Source organism: Cucurbita pepo, chromosome LG10 (assembly GCF_002806865.2).
Source record: "Cucurbita pepo subsp. pepo cultivar mu-cu-16 chromosome LG10, ASM280686v2, whole genome shotgun sequence".
Lineage (NCBI taxonomy): Eukaryota > Viridiplantae > Streptophyta > Magnoliopsida > Cucurbitales > Cucurbitaceae > Cucurbita > Cucurbita pepo.
Window position 1 is genome coordinate 2,038,695 of NC_036647.1, and position 25,953 is coordinate 2,064,647.

General features: G+C 34.1%; 1 protein-coding gene across 1 annotated transcript; it reads right to left on the reverse strand.

Moving 5' to 3' along the window:
- Nucleotides 1-11,093: 11,093 nt before the first annotated feature.
- Nucleotides 11,094-25,753, reverse strand: LOC111804133 (protein TONSOKU). The gene is given in 21 exon segments (XM_023688831.1): nt 11,094-11,315; nt 11,697-12,304; nt 12,383-12,500; nt 13,129-13,299; nt 13,420-13,540; nt 13,639-13,699; nt 13,795-13,905; nt 14,162-14,273; nt 14,955-15,064; nt 15,374-15,497; nt 15,632-15,732; nt 16,881-16,994; nt 19,132-19,273; nt 19,417-19,662; nt 19,742-19,785; nt 19,872-20,350; nt 20,542-20,640; nt 21,516-21,607; nt 22,880-23,056; nt 23,884-24,681; nt 25,330-25,753. Coding segments are annotated over 20 exon segments (4,026 nt in total). The 5' UTR covers nt 25,603-25,753; the 3' UTR covers nt 11,094-11,315; nt 11,697-11,771.
- Nucleotides 25,754-25,953: the final 200 nt, after the last annotated feature.

Sequence of the window (25,953 nt, forward strand, 5' to 3'; positions counted from 1 at the left end):
CAAAAAAAAAAAAAAAAAAAAGTCGAAGTCGGAGAAGAAGTTTGGTCCATGGTCAACGAAGAGGATGTATTTAAATTTGTTATGGTCATGGTGGAATCACAACCGTCCAAATCAACGGACCAGATTGAAGAAGAAAATGGGGTACACGTGGGAACGGAGAAGCAGGAGGCTTTTCTGCCCGATTGTATACGGCGGGGACCACCGTAAGGTTCCGTTGGTCGGTCCTATTTCCTCATTTCGCTTTTTTCTTTATACTTTAATCCCACGGCCTATAAATTAAATAAATCATTTTATTAATTATTAATTTATTTATTTATTAAATATATTCGTTGAAAGAGGATAACAAGCGGCCTCTCCCACTTCTGTCTCCCTCTTCTCCAACCTCTATTTTTTTTAATAAATAAAATATTTGAACTTTAATTATTTTTTAAATTAAAATAATAATAAAAAATAACGAATTTTATATTCATTTTTGCAAGCTTGTCTCACTTGGTATTCCAACATTTCCATTCTTAATTTATTATTTTAATGAAAGATATTAATTTAATTTTTATACGTCAACAAAATCAAACATTATCTAACATGTTTGAGAAAAATATTAATTAATTAATTAAATTTAAAAAGACTCGATAAAAGCACACGCTCCATATTCTAAAGAGCATGTGCTTCTTAAATGAGAGGTGATTACACGTTTGAAAAGGTCCGCCATGAGTCACAACCTCGAATCAGAGTATGGAATCACAAACTTACACCTTAGGAAATGGTAAAAGATTTCCTACGAGTCCCACCAAGATGAGCTCAGCGTAATTGTCGTACTCTCCCTCATCCTTACAACGTGCATTTTAGTCAACATTCGAACAAGTCTATCCTTTACAATATTTGGTAAATTACCATCAACCACTAAAAATCATTCCTTACCAACCCACATACAAATGTCTTAACACGTGTGAAAATACTCCGTGCAATGCAAACCATCTAACGTGCAACTAAAGCTATAATATTCCTCTTTCAAACAACTATAACTATTTCGAAATGTTCGTATACTCAACTCTCCCGAACTCAAACTCTAATTCGAATAAACCCTAAATAATGATCTTTTTTGGACGTGTGAGGGATAATGGGGATGATATTATTATGTGTGTGAAGAATGATTACAAGTTTGAAGGCAAATAGAAGAATGATGGCACCGAAAGCAGCTTCGTCCTTAAAGGGTACCCATAATTCACTCCTCGAAGGCACCACGAGAAAAGCTATGAAGCAAAAGTTCCTTTTTTTTACTGTTTTTTTCTCGTCACTCGAGTACAATAAGGTAAAAGGGATGGACATATAGAGCTTTCTTTGTGGTTTTTGAGGCATTTCAAATGCTGCCCATTTGCTTTATGATCATGATCCTTGACTAGCAATTATGAATCTTCAACCCCATGCACGACTAATCGAAATCCCGTTTCTTTTCATTCCAAAACCGACCAACACGAGCGGTTTTATTATATGCCATTTAGTTTCGTCTTTATTAATTAGTGAAAGAGAAATGCTTAAGTCTCAATAGTTTTGAATCATTTCACTCGGGCCAAATAAAAAGTGATCTCCGGTCCCAACAGTGGTTTTATGTGGATTTAACCACTGGGTATAAAAAAAAATATTTTTTTTTATTTACTCGCTTTAAATTCTCGTACTTGAACGGATAATACTAGTTTGTAGATTACGTGCTATATGGTATATAGTATTATTTATTTCGGGTATATTATTCTTCTCTTATTTTTAAATATATATTTTAAAAAAAGTTTATTATTAAGGAAGGAAAATATGTAGAGGAGGCGTGAAAAGGACGTGCATGGTGTAAAATTCAACGATCAAGATTGGCAACCAATTGACCAAACAATAATACCTAACCCTTAACATTAATATTCATCAATTTTCTTACCATTTTCAAACTTAATGTTTGACTCATCACAATCCAATCAAATTGGTTGGACCACGAGTATAATGTCGAAGAAGGAACGAAATATTTTTTTAAAATGGCGAGGAAACCTCTCTTTAATAGACGCGTTCTAAAACCGTGAATCTGAAAGCGATATATAACGAGCCAAACGAACACTGTCTACTAGCAGTGAGATTGAGCTGTTATAAATGGTATCATAGCCAAACACCGTTAGATGTGCTAACAAGGACGTTAGGGTGTGAAAACCTCCCCTTAATAGATACGTTTTAAAACTAACCGCATACGGGTCAAATTAATGAGTGAAAATGAAATTTAGATTTAGGGGTAAATGATAAGGTTTTTGAAATATGCATTGATTCATATGTCATAATTATATAAATATATACATATAATGATAACAAAATCTAATCAATTTGATCTCCTTAAGAAATAAATTATAATAATAACAATAAAGTAAAAGATGTCGGTCGTAAATGGGGTGTGGTAAAAAAAACCACTCACCAAAACCAAACCAAACCAAACCAAACCAAACCAAACCAAACCCACCATCTACCTTATCCTATTCCCATTCTATTTTCTTACACCTTTGACTTAACGCGGAGAGAGAAAAGTTTGAACTTTGACTTTTAATTATTTCTTGTTAGATCCAAGAACTGCAATTTCAATTATTTATGAAAAAAATTATTAAATATTGGAGAAGGGAGACTTTTTTTTAAAATTGTTTTATTTATTTTTATTTTATGAAAAAAAAAATAGAGATTCAATTATTGATTAAATAATAATAATAATAATAAAGATAGGGGGTTGGGTAATATGCAATGTATTAATTGTTACACGTATTTGGGATATCATTGAAGTGTATCTTCTAAGTTACTGTGAATTATTAAATCTTGTTTAAGGAGGAATTGCTTTATATATATATATATATATATATATATATATATATATATATATATATATATATATATATATTATTTTACTTTATAAACTTTTTATATTCAAAATAAAACAATAATAAAAGGGTTATTTTAGGTGTATTTTTATGTATGAACCATCTTAACTTGATTTAATTTAAGCCATTCCTAATTTCTTTTATAATATTTATCACGTGGAATTAATTAAATTCATACCAATTTTTTTTTAATCAATAAATGTATTTATTGTCGAATTGTTTTTTTAACTCAGTTAAAAAAAATATATATAACAACTCAATTTTTTTAATAATAGGAAGAATCAAATAAAAATTAGTTGAAACTTTAAGGGTTAAAATGTAATTTGGTTAAAATTGAAGGACGAAATAGAAATTAAGCTATAGATAGAAAACATATTTTACCTTTATAATAAAATGAATTTGAGGGGTAAAAATGGAAAGTTGGAAGTTTTAAATGTACTTCATTCATATTCGGCTATTTGTACAAAATTGGGCCTAATTAGGTAATGGGCCCCTCTATTATGTAGAGCATTATTACCGTCTGGGCTTTTTAATTGCATTAAATAAAATCAGAAATAATTGTCTTACTTTATTTATTTATTTATTTATTATTATTATTTTTTTTTAAATATCATCCATGTCATTTTTTCTTCGGTCGAGGGAAGAGGCCGGTTTAATAACGAACTCACATTATCGACGAAATTCAAGTTGCAATATAGTTGTGCATAACTGATGATGAGTACCGTTGGTGTTTGGATTGAGGTGTGTGATCTCAAACTAAATTGGTCGTTCGATCTCAATTTCATACGGTTAGGATATATGACTTAATAAATCTCGACACACCCATATGATGACAACGTTATACAACATGGTCGAGATTCGAGGAAAAAAAAAGTGTGTTCCTTAATTTATCCAAATGAATGATGTTAACGGTACCTTTTCAAAATTGGTTAGGGAAAAAATGAAATATGCATGTAGTAAAGTTACTAAACCAATTACCATTATTAAACAAACCCGAATAAAATCTTAACATTTTTTAATTTTAAAATTAATTAATTAATTGATATGTCGAGTAGGATCACGACTTAGCCTTTAATTTGGTTGAGAAGCACGTACATTAATTCATATAGGCTAAATCTAAATGGCTTCAATTTGAAGCTAAAATGTTTAGGCTAGATGACTATTGAAGCGGTAACGCAGTCAAATAGCTAAGATGGCTAGAAAAATATTTAAATTGAGCGTTGGTATAGTCACTGTCGACATTTATTATTATTATTTTTCTTTAGACTTATAACGGATATTTATTTAAAATTTCATGAAATAAAAAATAAAAAGTAGAAGAAAAATAGTTGTTCTATGTTTTTATTTTATTAAAAAAAAAAAAAAAAAAAAAAAAAAAAAAAAAAAAAAAAAAAAAAAAAAAANAGATTGTTGACAGTTTCTGAAATTCAAAGTCACAGTCAAAGGCTCTGTTTCTGTGTTTTATCATTTAAACCTGACCCTCTGCTGTGGCGTCCATTTAATTCGGTCCCGCATTTCATCGAACACATCCCGCGCATTCTCTTCCATCTAAATTGTCTCATCGTCTTTAAACTTTTAATTTTGTATCGTTCTAATAAAGCTCGACGCTACAAATTCATAGGTACATAATATTCACGGACAACTCTTTTTAAAGAGCTCGACAAAATAGTTTCGAGAGTGCCTCCTCATGGGTTGGTTGCTGTGGTTAAACTCGAACAATTATTTTAAAAAAAAAACACACAGGTCTCCACAAAGTCAACCATGCACGGAAGGTCGAGAAGACTTGATGACAAGGAGCTGGTGGCCGAAGTCTTAGTGAACGGCGATTGTAACTATAATAATCTTAAGGTAGTAAAATTTCTTGTCGGGTGAGTTTTGACCCGCATGAATGGTACCAACTCACCATAACCTAAATGTATTGTCGTCTATGATTTCTTCTAAGAATATTGATCAACACGACACGACACGTTAAACTTAAATTATTGAAAGAGTTCGATATAATGATACAAAGATGGGTGCCCTTCCCATGTTGTCAATTAGGCCAAACACCATATGAAGGGCATCTTTCTTTCACTCATCCAAATATGGGAGAACTTTTGGGTCCACTCTCTTGTGAAACTTTGAAAGACGCAAACGGAATTGACACTCCATTAATTCCATCCCTTTTCTTGTTTCGTGTCAACTAATACCCGTTTTCTAATTTCGTTAGGGTTTCTTCGTTTTGAATCGTTACGGATGATCTGATATGTTTCAACTAATCAATGTAGCCGAGTCTAGATCAACGGTTCAAACCTCATAAAGATTATGAAGCGCTGTAAGAACACTGAAGGTAGGTCATCGAAAATTAACGACAGTGGACCAAGGGAAGAGCACTTTACTTTAAGGCGTGCCATAGAATTACCAGCATATAGTCTTTGTCAAAGAAAATTTTAGAGTCGGAGTATGAATCTTCCACCTGAATTGTTTTACGTTTCATCAAAACATTTCTCGATGAAATCACTATTACCTGCATTATTGCACACTGTTCTTAACTGCAACCCTATATACGTAATTGACGTTCAATTTATACATTACTTTAACTTGATCATCATATCATAACTACTCTAATAATTATATTTTTAAGAACACGAGAGGTTCGTAATTAAATTTATTGTAACCCCTAAACCCTAAACCCTAAACTGATATCGGTGAGTTATTAGAGTTCTTCGTAAATAAAACTCTAAAGGTTCGATCGAGAACGTATGTTTAACTAGGTATCTCGAGAAGGTACGTTCAAACTACGAGTAGATTGTGGGTGAGTGGCTGTTGGGGGTTCATGTTGTTTTTGACAGACCCTTAAATTGTGGGACTGTCCCATTGTTTTCCCTTGGCCTTAAAAGATAAAAGAAAGAAAGTGAAAAAACAGACCCAACAGTACCACTTCCCATTCGTCGGCCATTAATGTATTGTAGGACCAAACACTCACCTAACCCTACGAAAACATGACATAAACAAACAACCCCTTTTCCTTTAGTGTTTATGTCGTTTTCTCTTTTAAAAGTTGCAATATTATCATTGATCTTTCGTTAACGTTTTTAAATTGTTAGACGGAAAATCGATTAGAATATTAGTTAAATCAAATAAACGTTTTGGTCACCGTCATGTTGTCGACTTTCTCTCCAACTCTTTTTCGAATTTGTCAATAATTTTACGTGAGATCCCACAATTGATTGTAGAGGAGAACGAATGATTCAATGGTATGAAAACTTGTGAGATCCCAATCAATTGGAGAGAGAAGCGAGTGCCAATGAGGACGCTGGATCCTGAAAGATGGTGAATTGTAAGATCCCATATCGATTGGAGAGGAGAATGAAACATTCAATGGTGTGAAAATCTGTGAGATCTCACATCAATCAGAGAGAGAAATGAGTGTCAACGAGGACGCTGAGCCCCGAAAGAGGGTGAATTGTGAGATCCCACGTCGGTTGTTGGAGAGGAGAACGAAGTATTCAAGGGTGTGGAAACTTGTGAGATCCCACGTCAATTGGAGAGAGAAACGAGCAGGGAATGAATTGTGAGATACCGTATCAATTGGATAGAGAAACGAAACATTATTTCTTTAAGGATGTGGAATCCTCTTCTTAGTAGACGGATTTTAAAACCGTGCTACATAATAATGGGTCGAAGCAGACAATATCTACTAGTTGTGAGACAAAACTTTTTTTCTATCAGATGCGTTTTAAAATCATGAGACGGGTTTTCAAAGGACAGGATAAAAAGAAGAGAGAGAGAGAGATTGTTTGAAACCCCTTTTGAAGTTTGTGGTAGCGTCCCAACATATCAGTTCTGCAAGGCACAGAAGCATCTAATTTGTTTTAAAAGAACTCATAATTCATCACCCCCTTCTCTCCTTTACTTCTCTCTTCAAAAACAAAATCTCCCATCACAAACCATCCACTTTGGATCACAAATCTTCAGCAGCAGCAGCAGCAACAACAATAACAATCGAAGATAAAAGGATGATCGTGTTCGTGGGTGGAGGAAGAACAAGGAAGCTTGCTTGGATGTTATTGGTGATGTTGTTGATGAACGGGGAGATACTCATATGCTGCAATGGGTACCCAACCAAGCACGCCTTGTTGTTCAAGTTGAAGCCCAAAAAGCCTCATTCATACGGCCATTTCTTCGGATTCTTGCCCAGAAGAATACCAATTCCGGCCTCTGGTCCTTCGAGGAAACACAACGATATTGGATTAAGAAGCTGGAGAGCGCCTTGAAGATCGCTTCATCCTCAAATTTCATTACAATTTTTTTTTCTTTTTTTCTTTTCACAGTAAAGGTGATCGATCATCATCTTGTTCTTGTTTTTTTTTTTTTTTTTTTTTTTGGGACAAAAATTTGAGACATGGGTTCGTATTTGTACATCGGATTGTTTCATGGGTTAGTCTAAAAATTCCTTTTTTTTTTTAAATGTTTCACAAAAATGCTAGCCTTTTGATATATATATATATATATATGTAATGGATGTTTAAATTTCTCTCTTTTTTTTTTATTTTTTATTTTTGTTCATCAGAAGAGAAAAAAAATTCAGAATTTACCCTTTTTTTATTATTATTTTTTGAAAAAAATTTGTTTTTTTTGTTTTTTTTTTTTTTTTTTTTGGTTGAGTTCGGGGTTTCCTAGGAATAAAAATGTTAATGTAATCTACTTAGTATTTTCGTGCGTATAAATTACTGATTTGGGAATATATATATATATATATATATAGTGATTAAAGGAGGATTGATTTAATGAGGTTAATAGTAAAGTAATGATGATTAGTTTGTAATATTGGAATCATTATCATAATAAAATTTAATTTGTCTTCAAATCTAACAAAATCATTGGCGTTGGATTTTAGCCAAAAAAAAAAAAAAAAAAAAAGTCCTTTTTATTTTCATCAAGCTAGAAATTGAATTGAATTATTAGTAAATATTAATGTTAAATGAATAATTCCATAATACTCGGTTACCTACAATTTTATCGTAAATTATGAATTAAGATATTTCGAACATAATTTAACGTATCAAACATTTAAAAATAAAACATGATATATAATAATAATAATAGAGTAAATTCAATTATTTGTGAGAATTCATTCTATATGAATAATAAAAAAGAGAAAAAAAAAAAGAAATTTTCTTAGCTCAATTGTGAGACATGTTGACAGCCTAAAAGGAAAGAAACAATTCAATGGTTTTGGTTATAATTTTATGGTAAACATTGGATTCCTTTAAAATAAAATTAAAAAGCGATCTCTAATCTCATACCTCCTTGGAGACCCAGTGTACTCGCTCGGTGCCTGACTCTGATACAATTTGTAATAGCCAAAACTCACTGCTAGCAGATATTGTTCACTTTAACCCGTTTCGACGTTAGTCTCACAATTTTAAAACGTGTTTGCTAAAGAGAGGTTTTTATGTACTTTTAAGGAAGTCTTTGTTTCCCTTTACGAATGGTCGTAGAATCTGTAAAAAAAAAAAAATAGAAAATAAATATATATTATATAATTTTAGTCAAAGGGAAGCATTAATTATATAAGTATATGTGAGAAAGCATAGTAATTTTGAAAATAAGGAGTGGGTGGTCACAACCTAAATATTGTAGACTTTTTAGTCCTCAATTATATCATATACCCTTATCTTCATTTTAATTACATATTCATTATTTTTATTTATTTATTTTTATAAAAATTAATTAATGAATTATTTGACCAAGTCAAAGGGGGCAATGGTTCCCCCACTTCCTTGTTTCATGGCAAAAAGGAAACTATATATTACATATATAAAGTAAGAGAATCAAAATTTTCATATTATTAAATTATATTGAGTAATTATAAAATACCCCTTAATTAATTAATTAATTACTTTTATATTGAATACCCATGGGTTTTTTATTTTTTAAAATAATTTTTTAAAAGGGGATATTAAATATATTGAATATTTAATTTTAGCCATGTTTTTATTGACTAAATAATATAATGAAATATTAGTTTTAATATATTGTTTTGAAACTATATATTATAAATCATACATGTATGGCTCCATAATTATATACTATGCTTTCTCAAAGGGAAAATGCAATGATTTGAATACATATCCACTTAGCCAAAAGGGAAAACTTAATTAATTGCTTTCATTTCTCTCCGCTTTTTCCCTTTGTCAAACTTCTTAAGCGTGCTTCTCTACATCTATGTTCATCGATAATAATTCAAACCTAATTATGGTTGATTAAGAAAGATTAACGAGATAATCATATATTAAGTTGTACGAACGAACGAAAAGATTAATGCATTATTACTTTAAAAATTGGTAGAGAAAAAGAGACGTGCACGTTTTAGGTTTTCTTTGAATATTGTTGGTGCACCTTGGTGCAAGGAGACCCATGCTCAACGATGATATAATTTTCGATCGGTAAATAGCCCAATTATTTATTTATTTTTTTGTCGTTATTTATTTGACCTTTGGAAGATGTTTAATTAGGGCATCCTTCCCTTGCAACAAGGTGAAACCATGTCTATCCATAAGCATCCTTGATTTTATTCTGGTCTCTTCAGTGGTCACGTCTTCCATAAGGGGTATAGTCATAAATGTGGGTTCCTCTCGTGCGAGTCTTCTTTTAAATTATATGGCAGAGATCATTCTAAGGTTACTTGGTTGTTTGATGCTTGTAGGTATTACTGTGGGTTTGTGATCATCCGTGCTTCACGTCTTCCTTTCTCTTTGTCTAAGATTAGGCTAAAACTTTAGATTAGAGGCATGACCCGAGATAGGAATACAGTAGGGTTTTCAAGCTACGTTCAAAGGATTAATAAAGCGTTAAATTTTGTTGAATATGTAAACTAAAGCGACACGGGAAAGAACATAAAAGCTTCTCCATCAATACAAGAAAGTAGTAATCTATATAGTTAACCAATGTCAACATAGAATATGATCAAAAGAGGTATTATGGGAAGGATCTTTTGATGGTGAGAGTTAATCGAAGACAACAAGATCTTTGGATTCAAATAATTGAATTCCCCATTCATTTTGGTGCATAGAAATACAAAGGAAGATCATGATGGCCTCCAAAATCCAGTTAATTAAACCAAATTTATCAGCTTTTTCTCCACAAATTGTACTCATTGTTCAACAGTAACGGAAAGTTCTCAAACCCCCTTTATGAATCATTGCTTGAAAGTCTAAATAACACCGAAAAAGAATGTAATCGATCATTGAAGTTTCTTTCTTTTATAATTCAATCATTCTACGTATTATCATCATCTCGTGTGATTCGTATGATAATACATATAGTTCTACAATATACGTGTGCTACTAAGATAAAGTCTTACACGACGATTATTATGAACATCATCATCTGTAATATCATTTTCCTTCCTTATCAAGCTAAACAAATCGATCACATTAGTGTTTTTGGGTATTTTTTATTTTAACTCTCTCTTTGGCTATAAAATGATGGGCCAAACTAACCTTTCACTCTACTCCTAACTTAACACCACTTTTCAATTCATCCTATCTTTGGCTATCATCTCTTTGCTTCTACACTTGCCTTGTTCCCCTTTTGCATAGGACGGAAAATTCTCCTTCTTCCTTTGTACCTTCGAGAAAATAACTTTTGGTAACTAACATCGATTTAAACGTATCTAAATAGATAAAATATCATGATCTTCGAGATTGGGTGGTAGCATTAAGTTCTAGAGTTTTCAAACCCGACATTTCAATTTTTCTAGTGTTGAGCGTTTGATCAATCAATCTTACATATATGTATAAATAAAAGATATTCAATTGGTTTTTAGGAGAAACAAAACCAAATTTAAGAGATATTGATTACACGTGCTAAGGAATGTGGAGGGAAGCATGATTTAGCACACGAAACTAAAAGATATAAAGGCAATAAGAAAATGGTAAAGGAAGCAAAAGTTAAGGGCAGGAGGTTCCTGAGGAAGGGACAGAGCAAATGAATTAAATGAGCAAAAGGAATCCCACTGCAATTTGTTGAGAAGCATGCCAACAACTCTCCCCTTTGCCATTATTAAATTATTATACCCTCTTTTTTTTTTCTTTTTAATAAGCTTAAACCCACTTTAAAATTCATTTTTTAAAAATTAAATCTCTTTATGCTATCAATTATGAGATTAATTTGGACAGGTTCTTTAAATTTGGTCATAATAGCGAAATCAAAAACTTCTACCTAACTTTGAATATTACATTGAATGAGTTGATATTTTATTGGATATACAATTTCTCTATTGTTTTTCTTTTGTTTCCATACATTTTGTAAAGAGTATTAAGAACTAACAAGTTAGAAGATGAAAAATATAGGAACCAAAAGGTTTGTTTATACGTGAAAAAACCGGTCCCTCCACGTGCCTTAAGTCGGTCCACCCGTGAAGCAATTTTAGCCTGCCTAGAGAAAAAAACACTTAGTTACATGAAACATCACATGTTGCAAGGTGCAAGACAGGTATGCAGTTGAATGAAGTTAAAACCATCACCCTTGGTTTGCGTAAAGGGTAGGGAAGTGGAAAAAGCCTATCTTTTTCTAAAGAACATTACATCTTAAATACATAGTTATGAGCTCAATGACTCAGTCATTGTACTATTTTCAAGTTGTTCAATCGTTAAGAAACTTGACATGTGATAGAATATTGGAAATGTTAATCAAACTTATTGCCGGTTTCCCCTATAATACACAATGCTAAACAGTTAATCCAAGCAAATAATTTGTGCATGGCAATAGATGGTTATTTGCATGATGAAGTAGAAATGAGGCGTACTGAGAACTGACCTCTTCAATCCTCGCCGTCTGGACGTGGAGTATTCAAAGAAAGAATCTGATATAACAGATTTCAGCAGCATTAAACTAATCCTTCCTGCAGCAGGGTCTCACACAACACTTCGTCCCCTTTACAAATAGATGTACTATGTTGTCCTTAATATGTCTTTGGGCCAAACCAGTTCTCGAAGTTGACCATGCACCAAACATTGTTTCAGTCTCCTGGGCAGAAAAACCATTATTGCTAAGATCCAGTAATTGCAACGTTTTTGCCATCCCAATGGCAGTTGAAAGTGGTAAAATAGACTGGCAATCAAGAGACGCGGATTTCCTTTCACATGAACTTGCACAACTATCATCAATCCCAGATGCTGCAGCCTCTCTAATTGGCTCCTCACTGTCTGCAACTTCAAGATGATTGTATTCAGCGTTTACCTCCTCTAAATTCTGTTGGGCAGGGTCCAACTCCTCTATTGAACATGTTAGGCCTTGAGGTTTAGATATATCGTGGCACGGTTGTTTAAGTTCTTTACTTTCTTTCTCTGTTATGGTGCATTGCAGGGCATGTCTATCAAGATCAACGTTGTCGGCAAGATTGAGCTCTTCAAGATAGTAGTTACCTGATACAAAATTAACATTAATAACAAAAAGTTGGCCATTTTGGGCCTCGAATGAAAACTTTGCATTAATGTTACAACCTGCTACAGACTGAATGATTTGAACTACTCCATCTAGGCCAAGCTGACACTTGTTGAGAAGCAGGACTTTTAAGCCACATTGAGGGTTAGCTATTAGTGACGATACTGCATTACAACCCTGTGGTCATGCTGAATAATCAGGACTTTGAATGCGCGAATGAATCAGTCAGGATAAAATTGCTGACTTTACAACGTCAAGGTAAACAGAATACAACTTAATAATAGGCATGCCAGGTTCGATGACATAACATAATCAAAATGAAGTCCGATAATTGACCTATTAATCATATTTGCTCCATTGTTCAGAAGATACGGTTCCTTCTTAGCAGGATTAAAATGTCTGATACGTATCTAATTAAGAACACAACCCAAATTAACTATCATATGGATTGTGTAATCTCAGCGCAATCACACTCATGAATCGAGAGTTTATAACCTATTCAATGGGGCTACCTCTCTCCTAAAAGCAACTTCGTAACTGCAAACCACACCGCACTTCCTACATATCAAGAACATTTCCCAAACGTAACTATTCAAACTTTCCTTTTTAGCCCTCTTCGTGAATGATAGGTGAAAGTGTACTTGGTGCATAATCCAACAAAGTAACTTGATAAGAAGTTAAAATAGCTTAGTTAACAAAAAATGGCATAAAAGTTTATTAAGGATAACTTGTATTGTTATAAGAAAATCACTAAACAACCATGACCAATATGAGAAGAGTATAGAAGTAGGCGATTTTAACGAACCTCTTGCATGATGGCATTCCCAGAAAGATTCAGCTCATGAATGCGCTGTATAATAGAAATGCAACCACCAAATTTGACAAGGTACTTGGATGTCAGTCCACAATAAGCTAAGTCAAGTTTCACAAGCTCTTCACTTCCGCTAAATGACTCAGTTATCTCTAATGCAGCATCCTGCGGAGTTTAGTAATGTCTTGTCACCAAACGGAAGAATAATGCTTGCTACTGCACAGAAAGGTAAATAACAAAAAGAGGGGGAAAAAAATAAAGGAATGCGTCATAGAATTCACCCACATCTCCAATACCAGTGCTCCCAAGCATTAATCCAGACAACCCCAAGGATTTAATAAGCTGGAGAAGGCCTTCCAAAACAGGCTTGCTCAACTTCAAACCACTTAGACTAAGACTTGTAAACCTACAAAAAGACCAGGTCGTTCATTTAAATTTTCTCCAGGAGATTTGAACTTTAAAACTCTGCAAAGAAAAGCAGAAATATAATTCTGTTCATCCAACCTATTCAGTGCCGTGAGCTTAACAAATAAACTACTGAGGGCATTTCCAGAGATTGAGTTGTATCCTGTCGAAGAATGATTGGAAAATTTAAGTCCCTAAATATAAAGAGGAAGATACCAGTATTGCCATTGTTTTTTCGATTTTGTGTTTACCGCGTATAAGAATATTACAGAAACNCAAGGGATGCTCCAACTTCCAATGCATCAGTAACCTTCTGAATTGTTCTAGATGTGATGGAACATCGTTCAATGTTCAAGCTCCAAAGACCTGGGAAAATGAAAACAATCAAGCTATATCTGAAAAATAAATCGAAGTGAAAGGTTATTGACATTCAACCAGAACCTCAGTGCATATTATTAGAACTCAATTAATATAGCTGAAATCAAGATGCATCAATGATTTTAAAATACGAAGAAAAAAAGACAGAATAAAGAAATTCGTAGAGACACCAACCAAATTTCATATAGGGCTCAAACGACACGAACTATTTATAAAATCACTTCTAAATCGGCAATGCATTTACCTTTGCAGTTTTTTAAGATAGTTGAAAGGTATGATCCACAAGCATCGGTTAGGCGATTTCCAGATATGTTAAGCACTTCCAATCGAGTGAAAAGAATAGGGCATTCACAAATCTGAATATTGGGGTATTAGTAACAGAGACAATTCCAGAATTTTAAAAAATAATAAACCAAAAGAACATAGCACAGGGCTACACGAGAACACAGGCCAAGGCAAACGAGGGAGATGCAAAAAGAATGTGAAAATCAACATTAAAGAGACGCCCAAGAAATGCTAAAAACCAAAAGCCAGAAATGAGGCATTGAAGTGAAGCACACTTCAAACCTCCTTTCAATGCCCTTCTAGAAATGCAAAATTGCTTTTGTTTCTTTCTAATTGAGTACTCCAAATAATAGTAAAAGTACCCAATGCAGCCTAAGCTCTCTCAAAGAACTCACAAAGGAAATCTTTATTCACACTCAATATTGCTCAAATCAGATCTAATACCCTGAAGCCTCTATTAGTTTGTTTGTGGCAACAACACTCCTTGCTCGTTGCAGTACAATCATTTCCAGTCCTAACACAAGACGGGAATAATCTTGCAGCCCTGCATTTATCCAATCCCAAATATCCACTTTGTAACCACATCACTTTTAGCAAACAATACAAAAGAAAACTGTAATCCAGGTTCAGATGTTTCTAGGAACAAAAATCTTTCTCCATAAAAGAGTTCTAGTAATCCTCCTAGATGTAAACGTCTTGCATGAAGAGTCAAAGAAAACTTTAATTTAAATGTTTAAAAGGATATATGAAACCTGGAATAAAGCAGTTGGACCAAATCGATTGCAGTGTAAATCTAACGTTAAGTCATGTGTCTGGCTGGACTGCTTGAAGACCTGCTGAATTTTCTCCATCGTTCCATTTCCTGCAGCATATGAGTTATAAGAACGCAAACAGTACTACTACCCCAAATACTAATAGTATAGTTTGCATGTCCTATTCAGTTCAGGTTTCATTTGTCAAGTTTTCACGTGTAATACTTTCTTCTCAGATATTTCAATGTTCTAACGGAGCTGCTTCTTAAGTGTCAAAGTTAGTAATAATACGAACCATACAGACTCCTATCTTAGTATTTAAAAAAAAAAAAAAATCCAAAAAAACTTTTAACTTCTTTTAAGTATGTGAAATGGTCTCTATTTGGGAACGTCAATTTTAACAATAAGAATAAACTTGCCTAAGAAATTGTGAGAAAGGTCTAATATAGCAAAAGTTTTCTGGATGTGCAGCGCATTCAACAGTGGACTTATAGATAAGTCTTGCAGATCACAATCAGGCACCGCAATCTCGTCATCTGAAGCCTAGAATACATAAGATAGATGCCAGTCAAATCAATATAATCCACCTTGAAGAAAGACATTGCAATCATTTCTTGCAAGAGTTTGTCCCATTCAGAATGAGGGTAGCATTAGGTCAACTAACACCAATGACATACCTCCAGATTGTACAGTTTTTTCAGCAACTTCATGTTAGGTGTCTCGGATAACTCCTTGCAGTAATCAATATAGAGTTTTATCAAGGGTTTTGAAACCCATCCTGTCAAGGTATAAAACGATGTTTTTCATTAAGTTGACTCTATCAGCAAATAACCCCTTTGTGAACAACAACACATCCTGTCAAGGTGTAAGTAATTATTTTATTTATTTGACACACAGAATTATAGTCTGGTGTCACTTTAAGTTCAGCAATCAAGAAACTAATGACAGCATTTATACTACATTTGGCGAACAATGAGATTGATAATATTGTTATTTGAAGTAATCGTGGGATATACAGAACTATAGTATAAGGCTAAATGATAGATAAACAGTTCAGAAAAATACCAAAAACCGGGGAAATTGGTTTTGGTTCAATCAATAGCCTTCATATTGACAATTCCCTCAACTAAAAGCTGAGATAGAAACCTAGTTTCTCATATACAACAACTGGACAACTCCCAAATTCTGAAACGATCACAATTGACGAAACAAGAATAAAAGTCATTATTCCGTGCCATCCACGATGTGAAATGGCATATTGATAAACAATATTGGATGAGACCGCGCACCATATACAACATAAGATTGACATGCTTAAGAACACTTTTGGTCCCTAAACTCTCCTTAAAGTAACAATTTAATTATCAACCTTTAGTTTGTAACAATTTAGTCGTCCCTATACTTTTAAATTTTGAGTGTCAATTTTTATAACATAATTACTTAAACTTTATAGTTTATAAACACTTGGTCTCAAAAAAATTGACCAATCTAATAGATAAGGAGATTTATTAAATGTTAATAATATTTTTCACAACCAAAACTAAATAGTTACAAATTTTGAAGTATAAAGACTTATTTATTACAAAATTGGAATCGTAAGGACTCACAAATTAAATTTTAGGGTGTTAAGTGGTGATTAACATGATATCAAAACAGAAGATCTTGTGTTTAAATTCATGTATGTCATTTTCTCCCCAATTAATATTGATTCAACTTCTTGGAACTTCGAAAAATTTTCAAGATCACAAATGAAGTGTTGATATAATTAAATTTATCATAACCCATCAGCTTAAGCTTTTGGATTTGGTGGTAATTTAACGTAGAGACTAAATTTTTATTTCTACCAATGCTTAGAGAACAAAGTGTTTATGATAAAACATACATCCAAAAATGAAATCATGAAAATAAGTTTATGATAAAACATACCATTGACGACGGCATCAAACAAAAGATTTCTCTCATGGCCATAGGGTTTTAAAAATTCAAGGTTCTCCAGAGTTCTCCCATCACAACTTATATGTTGAATCACAGGTAACAGACCTAAGAAGGCATGTAAAAGAAAAATATTAGGAATTGTTTAGCCCACTGTATCACACATGTCGATGAAAATCAAATTTTTAAAATTGAGATACAAGGGGACAAAACTGATTGTGCTACCAACAGATGGAATATGCTATTTTGATTTTCATAGATATTTCTCCACACACTTTACCCGACTAAATGCTTAAATCAACATCCATAAGATGTTTTTTTCAATCAACCTCCAACCTCCAAACCATGAAGGGCTATCGTGGAGAAGGTTTTACAGCCATCCACCCTTTCGAGATAGAGGATAGCCCTCCAGTGTACTACTTTCTTCGCAGTCTTGTAAAATATTTGGCTTGGGGAGATTAGGGGTTTCTATAGAAGCAGAGGGTTCATGGAGAAGGTTTAGGTCTTGGTTAGGTACAAAACTAAGAAGTGATTGTCCTTTTCTCTCTCTTTCTTTGAAATGGAACCCTTTCTCGTACTTGTGTCATTAGCTAACCTTTTGTTTTCTTGGCTCCTTTGTCATAGGCTTTCATCTGTTGTACAAGCACTCTTTTATATTTATCAATAAAAACTGCTTTTATCAAACAAATTTTCTGGGAAGAAATGGAGGAAAATTTGATAGGAGCATATAACAAATAAAGGTATTAGCATGCTGATTGGATAAAAAAAATTCTTTTTTTTTTATAAGAAAAAAAAAGTGTTTCAACGAGAAGAATGTGGCATAAAAAAAAAGAGACCACAAAAAGTCAATCTGTCCTCCTAGAAAAGCTTCATTCTACTTCAGGAATTTTTTTATCACCTTTATTCTCCCGAAAGTACCGAAGTATAGGATCTACGGATTCCTTTCAATAGGAAGACCAAGTGCTTCATCCGCCTACAACAAGAACGACATCTACGAAGACTGGCCGAGAACTCTATTATCATCACCATTGCTAGTAATTTTTGGTACACTACTTTTAGAAAAATATACTCCCAAACATGAGGTAAATTCAGAGATAGACTCATGATACCCCAACAACTAGGCCTTCTAATTCTCCTCATTTCGTACCACATATCGTTTATAAACTTTTAACCAAACTCATAAAAATACTTTTGACATTTGGTTCTGTGAAGAATAACAATGTCTGGATTAACTGGAATAAACAAATCACTAACTGTGCTCATTTTATACATACACCCAATCCTTCAACATTCTAGAAAAGAGCCTTCGTCAAATATCAAACACATCCTCAACTTCATTTAAGGCATGCTTTCAGTAATTAACAGATCACTCTAGAATTCTTAATTATCTAACCCACTTCAAGACCTATTGCCTCGCTAGCTGCTCTCCCCTCCAACATTACTCCGCTTGGAATGAGGGACATTTTCAAAGAAAACAATGCCAAAGAGGTAATCTTGGAAAAACTAACAGTAGAAGATTTGAAACTAACATAGACTCACGTGGAGAAGTCTCAATTTAGTCTACAAAGAATTCAGACATGTTGACACGTTGTCATTGTAACGGCCCAGATCCACCGCTAGCAGATATTGTCCTCTTTGGGCTTTCCCTTTCGGGCTTTCACTTTCGGGCTTCTCTCAAGGCTTTAAAACGCGTCTGCTAGGGGAAGGTTTCCACGCCCTTATAAATGGTGGTTTGTTCCTCCTCCCCAACCAATGTGGGACATCACAATCCACCCCCCTTCGAGACCCAGCGTCCTCACTGGCACTCTTTCCTTCCTCCAATTGATGTGGGACCGCCCCCAAATCCACCCTCCTTTGGGGTCCAGCGTCGTTACTGACACACTGCCTCGTGTCTACCCCCCTTCGGGGAACAGCGAGAAGGCTGGCACATCATCCGATGTCTGGCTCTGATACCCTTTGTAACGGCCCAGATCCACCTCTAGCAGATATTGTCCTCTTTGGGCTTTCCCTTTCGGGCTTCCCCTTAAGGCTTTAAAACGCGTCTGCTAGGGGAAGGTTTCCACACACCCTTATAAATGGTGGTTTGTTCTCCTCCCCAACCAATGTGGAACATCACAATCATAGATTAATATCATTTAGCCCCATGATTTTAATTATTTCATTTTTTTAGTAAGGCCATCCATCTTATGTACCCATAATTACTTAAGATATTTGAGCAGAAAAAATGTAAGTATCTGGTAAATACCCTCTGATCTCTTTTCAAAGGGAAGTTGTAGATAGTAAATGCATGCTAGTTCTTCCTTCGCAGATTCAATGGTTAGCATATCTCCAAATGATGCAATCTCTATGTGTATCAGCTTATTATCAATTTTGAATGTAACACATTCCTGCAATTAGAGAATATCTTAGGAGTTAGGTCAGAAGCTTATGACAACAGTAAACAAAAAACTTAAATTTAAAATAATCTTGGCATGAGTGTAAGCCATTGACAAAATAAGTATCTCAAGCTAGCATTTCAAAGAACACTTACACCCTGCTCAGAAGGATTCAACTTGGTAGCATTATATTTATGCAACAGATTTTCCGAGATGTCAACTTCAAATTTTGAGCCACTAGCAGCAGAATCAGAACGAAATATTTCTTCAGCATTTTGAGTTCCAAAAACTTTATCATTTTGAGAAGCGATAATTCGACTCTTGTATTTATATGAACCAGTGCTTTCTTCAATGTCTTCGCAAGACCTGCTTGCATGTTTGCTGGTTGTTACTGAACCCTCCTACCAAACAAAATATTAAACGATAAAAGTTATTCAAACACAAGCATGATAATCCTCAAAGACCCAATTTGAGATATACCTTAATTTCTGCAGCAATATTTCCTGAGCATTGTTTATTCTTGTCTGAAATTGAGGAACAAACACAGCCAACACTCAGTCAATGGTTGTGAAAGTCTATAGCTCAAACAAGTTAAGGAGTAAAAACTAACTCTCATCAGAAGTTGCAGAATTCTCTCCCCGGCATAAATGAGGCCTTGATTTTGAGAAATCAATCATTTCATCCTCACCCTCATCATCAGAAAGAATCACACGAACACGTTTACGACCAATGGTAGTCTGTTGGCTACCAGCTGACTGAGACAAACTTTTAGGCGAAAATTCAGAAGGGTTAGAAGAAGCATTGTATTTTTCCATGTCAATTGATTTGATTTTAGGTGAACTTTCATGCCGCTTGAGGGATGACGTAGAAGTAACTGGGTCATTTGGCTCTTCTAAATCAGCTAAAGATTTTGAAGAATTAAACCTGCTGTTACAAGATTTTCTAGTTTCTGACAAGCACTCATTAGATGGAATGTCTGACAGAGCCTCTTCTGAATCAGTTTCAGAGCAGCAATCCTCTGCTACAAATTTTGTTTCATTACCACTTTTCGTTTTTTCCTTCAATTGGTCAATTTGGGACTGTAACCGCCTGCAAAATAGACATCATCTTCTCTATTTATTTTATGGGAGCTCATAACACGAACAAGCTTAACAAGTCATGACGTCTATAAAAGAAAAAATCGAGCTCTATAATATCCAAAATTATTTTCTAATCACTAAATGAAGAAGTCCCATAAATATAAACTGATTATGTTCTCACTTCACGTATAGTACACTTACCTAGCTTCTTCCACATTATCAAATCGTATCATGTGGCTATAATGCATATTCTCCAGTGCTGAAAGCTGGACAGAAGGAAGTTTAGCCTCCAGAGCAATCCTACAATATAGGCAACCAAATAAGCATCAAACTATCCCTCAAATGCAAGGACATTAAATGTGCCATCAGTGTTTATCAAAATGCCTGAACCATTGATTTTGAGAAAACTAATTTTTGCACTCTTCATCTTTTTAATGCAAGTGCAAGTTTAATGGTAATGAATAAAGAAGCAACCCAATCTTATTTTCAAATTGCTCAAAGAAGTATCATTATGGTAATTTATATGTTATCAAAGCGTAAAAGCATCCATAATCACATCAATTTTTAAATTAAAACCCCATTAAAAGATAGAAAAAAGAAGGGGGGGAAAAACACAAAATACTTGCAGAAGTTTAGGCTCTTAAGTATTTTGATCAATGATTACCGGGAGTGTAACTTTAGAAGATAGCATAACACAATCTCTTCTAAATTTTATGATTTCAGAAGTAAAGTAAGTCTATCTCAGAACAAGGAACCCAAAAGGAAAGACCCGAAGGTTTTTTGCGAAGGCAATAAGGTGCAAACCAATCAAAATGAAGCGAATTTCTTACTATGCATCATTTAAGAATCGATTACAGTATTAGTAAACTGTGAGTTTATGTGTTCCCACAAAAACATGGTTTAAATTCTGGGAACTAGTGCTCTTCAATTGGAAGAACTAACGTATCAACTGCTAAATTTTTGTATTTTAAACTCAAAAACGACACTGAGGAAGAATGCATTCAACCCTCACATGCGCTATATATATATAATGAATCACAATATCATTGAGAAAAAAAATTAAAGAATGCAAGGACATCAAAAAAATCCCAAGCCCACAATAAAACCTTACATGCTCTATGAAGTAGAAAGATAAGGAAAGAAAAATGGAAATCCTAAAGAATGCAGTTGAATACCTGTAACTCTCCTCAAATGCATCTAATGCTTCTGTCCACTTGCCATCACAGTCGTAAACGTCACCAATATTAATCTTGGCCAGTGCTTGTCCCTAATATAAAAGATTGAAAGAGCATAAAAACAAACCAGAATAGCACTATCACCACATATGAAAATTTTCAACTCACTGAATCCGAATTCTCGCATAGGTTAAAATACTTTGACTTCAAATATGTTTTCACAAGATACATTTGAGGAGATAATTCTTTCATAGGTTAAAATACTTTGAATTCTCGCATAGGTTAAATTTTCACAGTTCTTCCAAATAATATTCGCAAGAGAAAAAAAAAAATCTATACAAATGAAGATAATTCTTTCTTACTGAAGAAGAATCGGTACAAGACTAATCTATATAGAAGAAAAACAATGGAAAATATCATACATGTAAACAATTACCAATTAAGAGCTAGTTACAAATAAGAAAGAAAAATATACAAAAAAAAAATTATCTGTAAATTATAATTTGACATTCCCCCTCAAGCCATTGAATGAATGCTTTCCATTCCCAGTTTGCTCACTAAATTCTCAAAGTTGTTGCTCAATCCTTTGGTGAGGATATCTACTATTTGATTATCGGTGGGCACAAATGGAGTACAAATGAGACCACTATCCAACTTCACTTTTATAAAGTGTTCAACAACTTGTACATGCTTGGCTCTATCAAGTTGAGCTGGAGTATGGACAATACTGATAGCAGGCTTATTACCACAGTAAAGTTTCATAGTTCCTTCCCATGAAATCTTCAAGTATTCTAAGATAATTTTTTATCTGAAGTAATCCATACAATGCTTTTTTCACTTTACAAACCTTATTTCCAGTTTGCTCATACCCGAGTGGACTCCCCACATCACAAGCAGTTTCCAACATTTATCCTTGGTATGCCTCGGTATTTTGCAATAAGTACACACCAAATTATCCTTATTTCCTGATTCTTCTCCTTCCCAGTTGTTAGATTCAGCGTGAGTGATTTGATTATTCATTTTGATACCTCCTACTTTCATGGCTGATCCTTCTGCTTGTGATGAAGATCTTTGCCCAATATTTGGGTCCCAAAAATTTTATTCCAACCGCATCAAATTCAACATTAAGACCCGCAAGAAGAGTGTAAATAGAGATTACAAAGAAAACAAACTTGGAAGGAAAATAGCATACGAGGAAACAATTACCAATTAAGAGCTATTTACAAATGAGTAAATAAAATATACAAAAAATAATTGTAAATTCTAATTTGACAAATATCTTGAAGAGGTGGTTTAATTTTAGGGTGTAGAGTTTAGGAGGCTTCTTTCAATATTACATATAAAACATATGGAACAAACATTACCTCTAAATTACCAATAGACTTGTATACTTCCCAGCTCTTCACATACCATTTAATGGATTTTGTGAATTTTCTTAGTTTTTGATATGACTCACCAATAGCCAGATAAGAATCACTCAGCTTTTCCTTGTCGCAAAGTTCATTTGCAACCCTTTTCTTCCTTTTTGCAAATTCAAGATGCTAAACCACAGCAGAAGTATTAATAAACAACAATGCTAACAAAAAGGAAAACATCCGTACCACAACCATAGTATATAATCCTTACCTAAACTCATATGCACAAAAAGCCTCCTAAATTCATCAAAAAAAAAAAAAAAAAAAAAAAAAAAAAAAAAAAAAAAAAAAAAAAAAAAAAAAAAAAAAANTTCATATAGAGAGCCATACTTTTATTTTAAAAAATGCTTCGTAGGCAGGAAGAATTGCAGTCAAATGCAGAGGGAGCAGAATACCCCAACCAGCAAAAAACGTATGAAACATTTTCCTTATTTTCTACGAAAGCTCCATTTCTCATAAAAGAAAACTACATGAAACAACAACTGAGATTGATCAAAGAGATGCTGAAGTTACAAAAATGAACTTGCATGGATAGAGAGAGCACTCCAATTAGAAGTTGTCTGCTGTATAACATTAAATCAAATTCTAATTAATAATTATACAAAACCAATGTGTCAATTTTTTCTTGTCCCAAAGAAAACTATATAGTCAGCTCATTGACAAATGTCTGGAAACATTTTCAAACAAATACTCAAATAGAATAAAAGCCCACGTCAAAACAAACTAAACGGACACAAAATTAACTAAAATTTCTGCATACTCTAACATGCAATTCATGGACTAAGCACTGCCGTACGTTATACCTAAGGAACTAAAATCAAACCTAAAGACGTTTTGTAACTTTAGTTTGGTTCAAGTCTAGGAAAAACAACCACCGCTGCTGCAAAGAAGTTACTTTCTCATTGAAAATTTTTAGTGCAACATAATATGACATTAGAAATTATTGCTTTCACCTGCATCCATGCAAAAATCGTACTTGATTTTTCAATTAAGCAATCAAGAGAAGCATTTTGCTGCAGTAGACATCTGCGCTCACGAGGTGTGCCTCTAGCAGTGACCATTTCTCTCATTAGCTTCTTAAGATTCTGCTCTTCTTTTCTTAGTGCAACCATCACTTGTACAGCTTCCTTAACTGTATTAATATTCTGATCAATTTGCCTTGCCAAAGCATCCTCGTCTTCCATTGATTTTGCTAGATGAAGAGCCTTCCGATAGCAATGAATTGCTTCATCATACTTTTGGACCCTGTAATGCAATTCACCAAGGTTAATGTATCCTTTAGCCTCTCCTTGGCAATGCCCAATATTCTTACAGATAATTATGTCCTTCTCAATATGCTTCTTAGCTTGATCCCACATTCTTAGCTCCATATATACACTTCCAAGGTTGTGATGGAGCCTGCTACGACCATCATCATCCTCATCCACCTCTTCTTCGTCACAAATTTCTAGTCCTTTCGTTAAGATCTTTTTGGCCCCTTCCAAATTATCAAGATCCATTTCAAGCATTCCCAAATTATTATGAGCATCAATATATTCCTTGAGGAATGAACATCCAATTTTTGGTGGGTGATCTTTCAGAAACTTTGCACGTTCCATGGCAGCCTTGAAATACTTTTTGGCATTTCGAACTGAAAAATGGTCGTCGTCAGATTTCAAAAATAGCTCATGGTAAGTACGACCCAGTTGAGTATTAGCTCTTTGTTGTTCCACGAGGTCATTGGCATCTTTGGCTAGCTCTAAATGTTTCTTCTGCAATTAAATATGAAATCCGTAATAAACAATAGAAAACAAATTGAAAATAGAATGGTAAACATAAATTACTCCTGGCCATCATGATATGTTATTGAGCTGTACAACAGCACCTAATTTGGTTTATATTCCACGAGAACATAAAATGAGAAGTAGAAGATAAAACACATAGTATAGGAGACGTAAGAGACGGGCTACTGACAGAACACTGAAAAATAAAAGCACTATCGGTTTACAAATGATTCAACGGCACTTCTAAATCGTTTAAGTTGGAGATTAGTCGACAGAGTCCAGTACAGCTGCCAAAATACTATGAAATGAAACTTTCAATGACTATAGAGCAAAACACGAAAAAACGAACTATATCAGAGTTGTTAATTTCAAGTTTACTTCCCTGTGCATTTTTACGGAATCCGAATGATCGGGTTAATTCGATCCTAAACTATCCCTTCCAAGTCTATGGGGAAGAAATGCCAGCAAGTAAAACAAAAACTACTAAATCATATCCACATCCAACATCTTTTCCTGCATAATCAATTTGGCATCGAGAACTACAGAAATTTTATAAACGTATTTTTTTCAGACCAAACCTAATTTTTAACTCCATACATTCCTAGGCACGAACGCTATCCAAAGCCAGAATCTCACCTGATATATAAGAGCATCTTTGAAGTGTTCAAGCCGAAGATAGACCTCGCCCAGAGACTGGCACGTTGCCAGCATATGCTTCTGAGGTAAGTACTTAACCGACACATCGTAATCAATCCGAAACCACTTAAGTGCTTTTACGTATTCTCCTCTATTCTTCAAGATATTGCCGATAACATTGGCCCATTTGGCTTCCTCGTGCCGGTTCCCCTCGGCCTTAGAATTTCGATATGATCGTTTCGCCGCGTCGAATTGTACGCCGTCTCGGGTCATTCCGGTGAGGGCAGTTCCGATGAACGTCGGCGACTGTATTTGTCGCTTAGGATTGGAACAGATATAGCGGCTTGTGTAAGCCTGGAAGTTGCAGAGGATTTGAGGGTTCCGTCTTTGAGCCTGCGAGTCTGTGAGTGAAAGAGATGATCTTCCCGCCAAAATATTTTATTCCTTCTTTTATTCTTTAAATTTTAGGTTCCATTTGGTGCCAATTTTGATGCATACTTTTACCTTCTTGGTTTTATTTTTTGTGTTTGAAAAAATGGATTAAGGTATTCTCTTCTGTCATGATCACGATATTTACTCTTCCGTTTATGTTTTGTTCTCACTCACATGTTTTTTATAAAAATT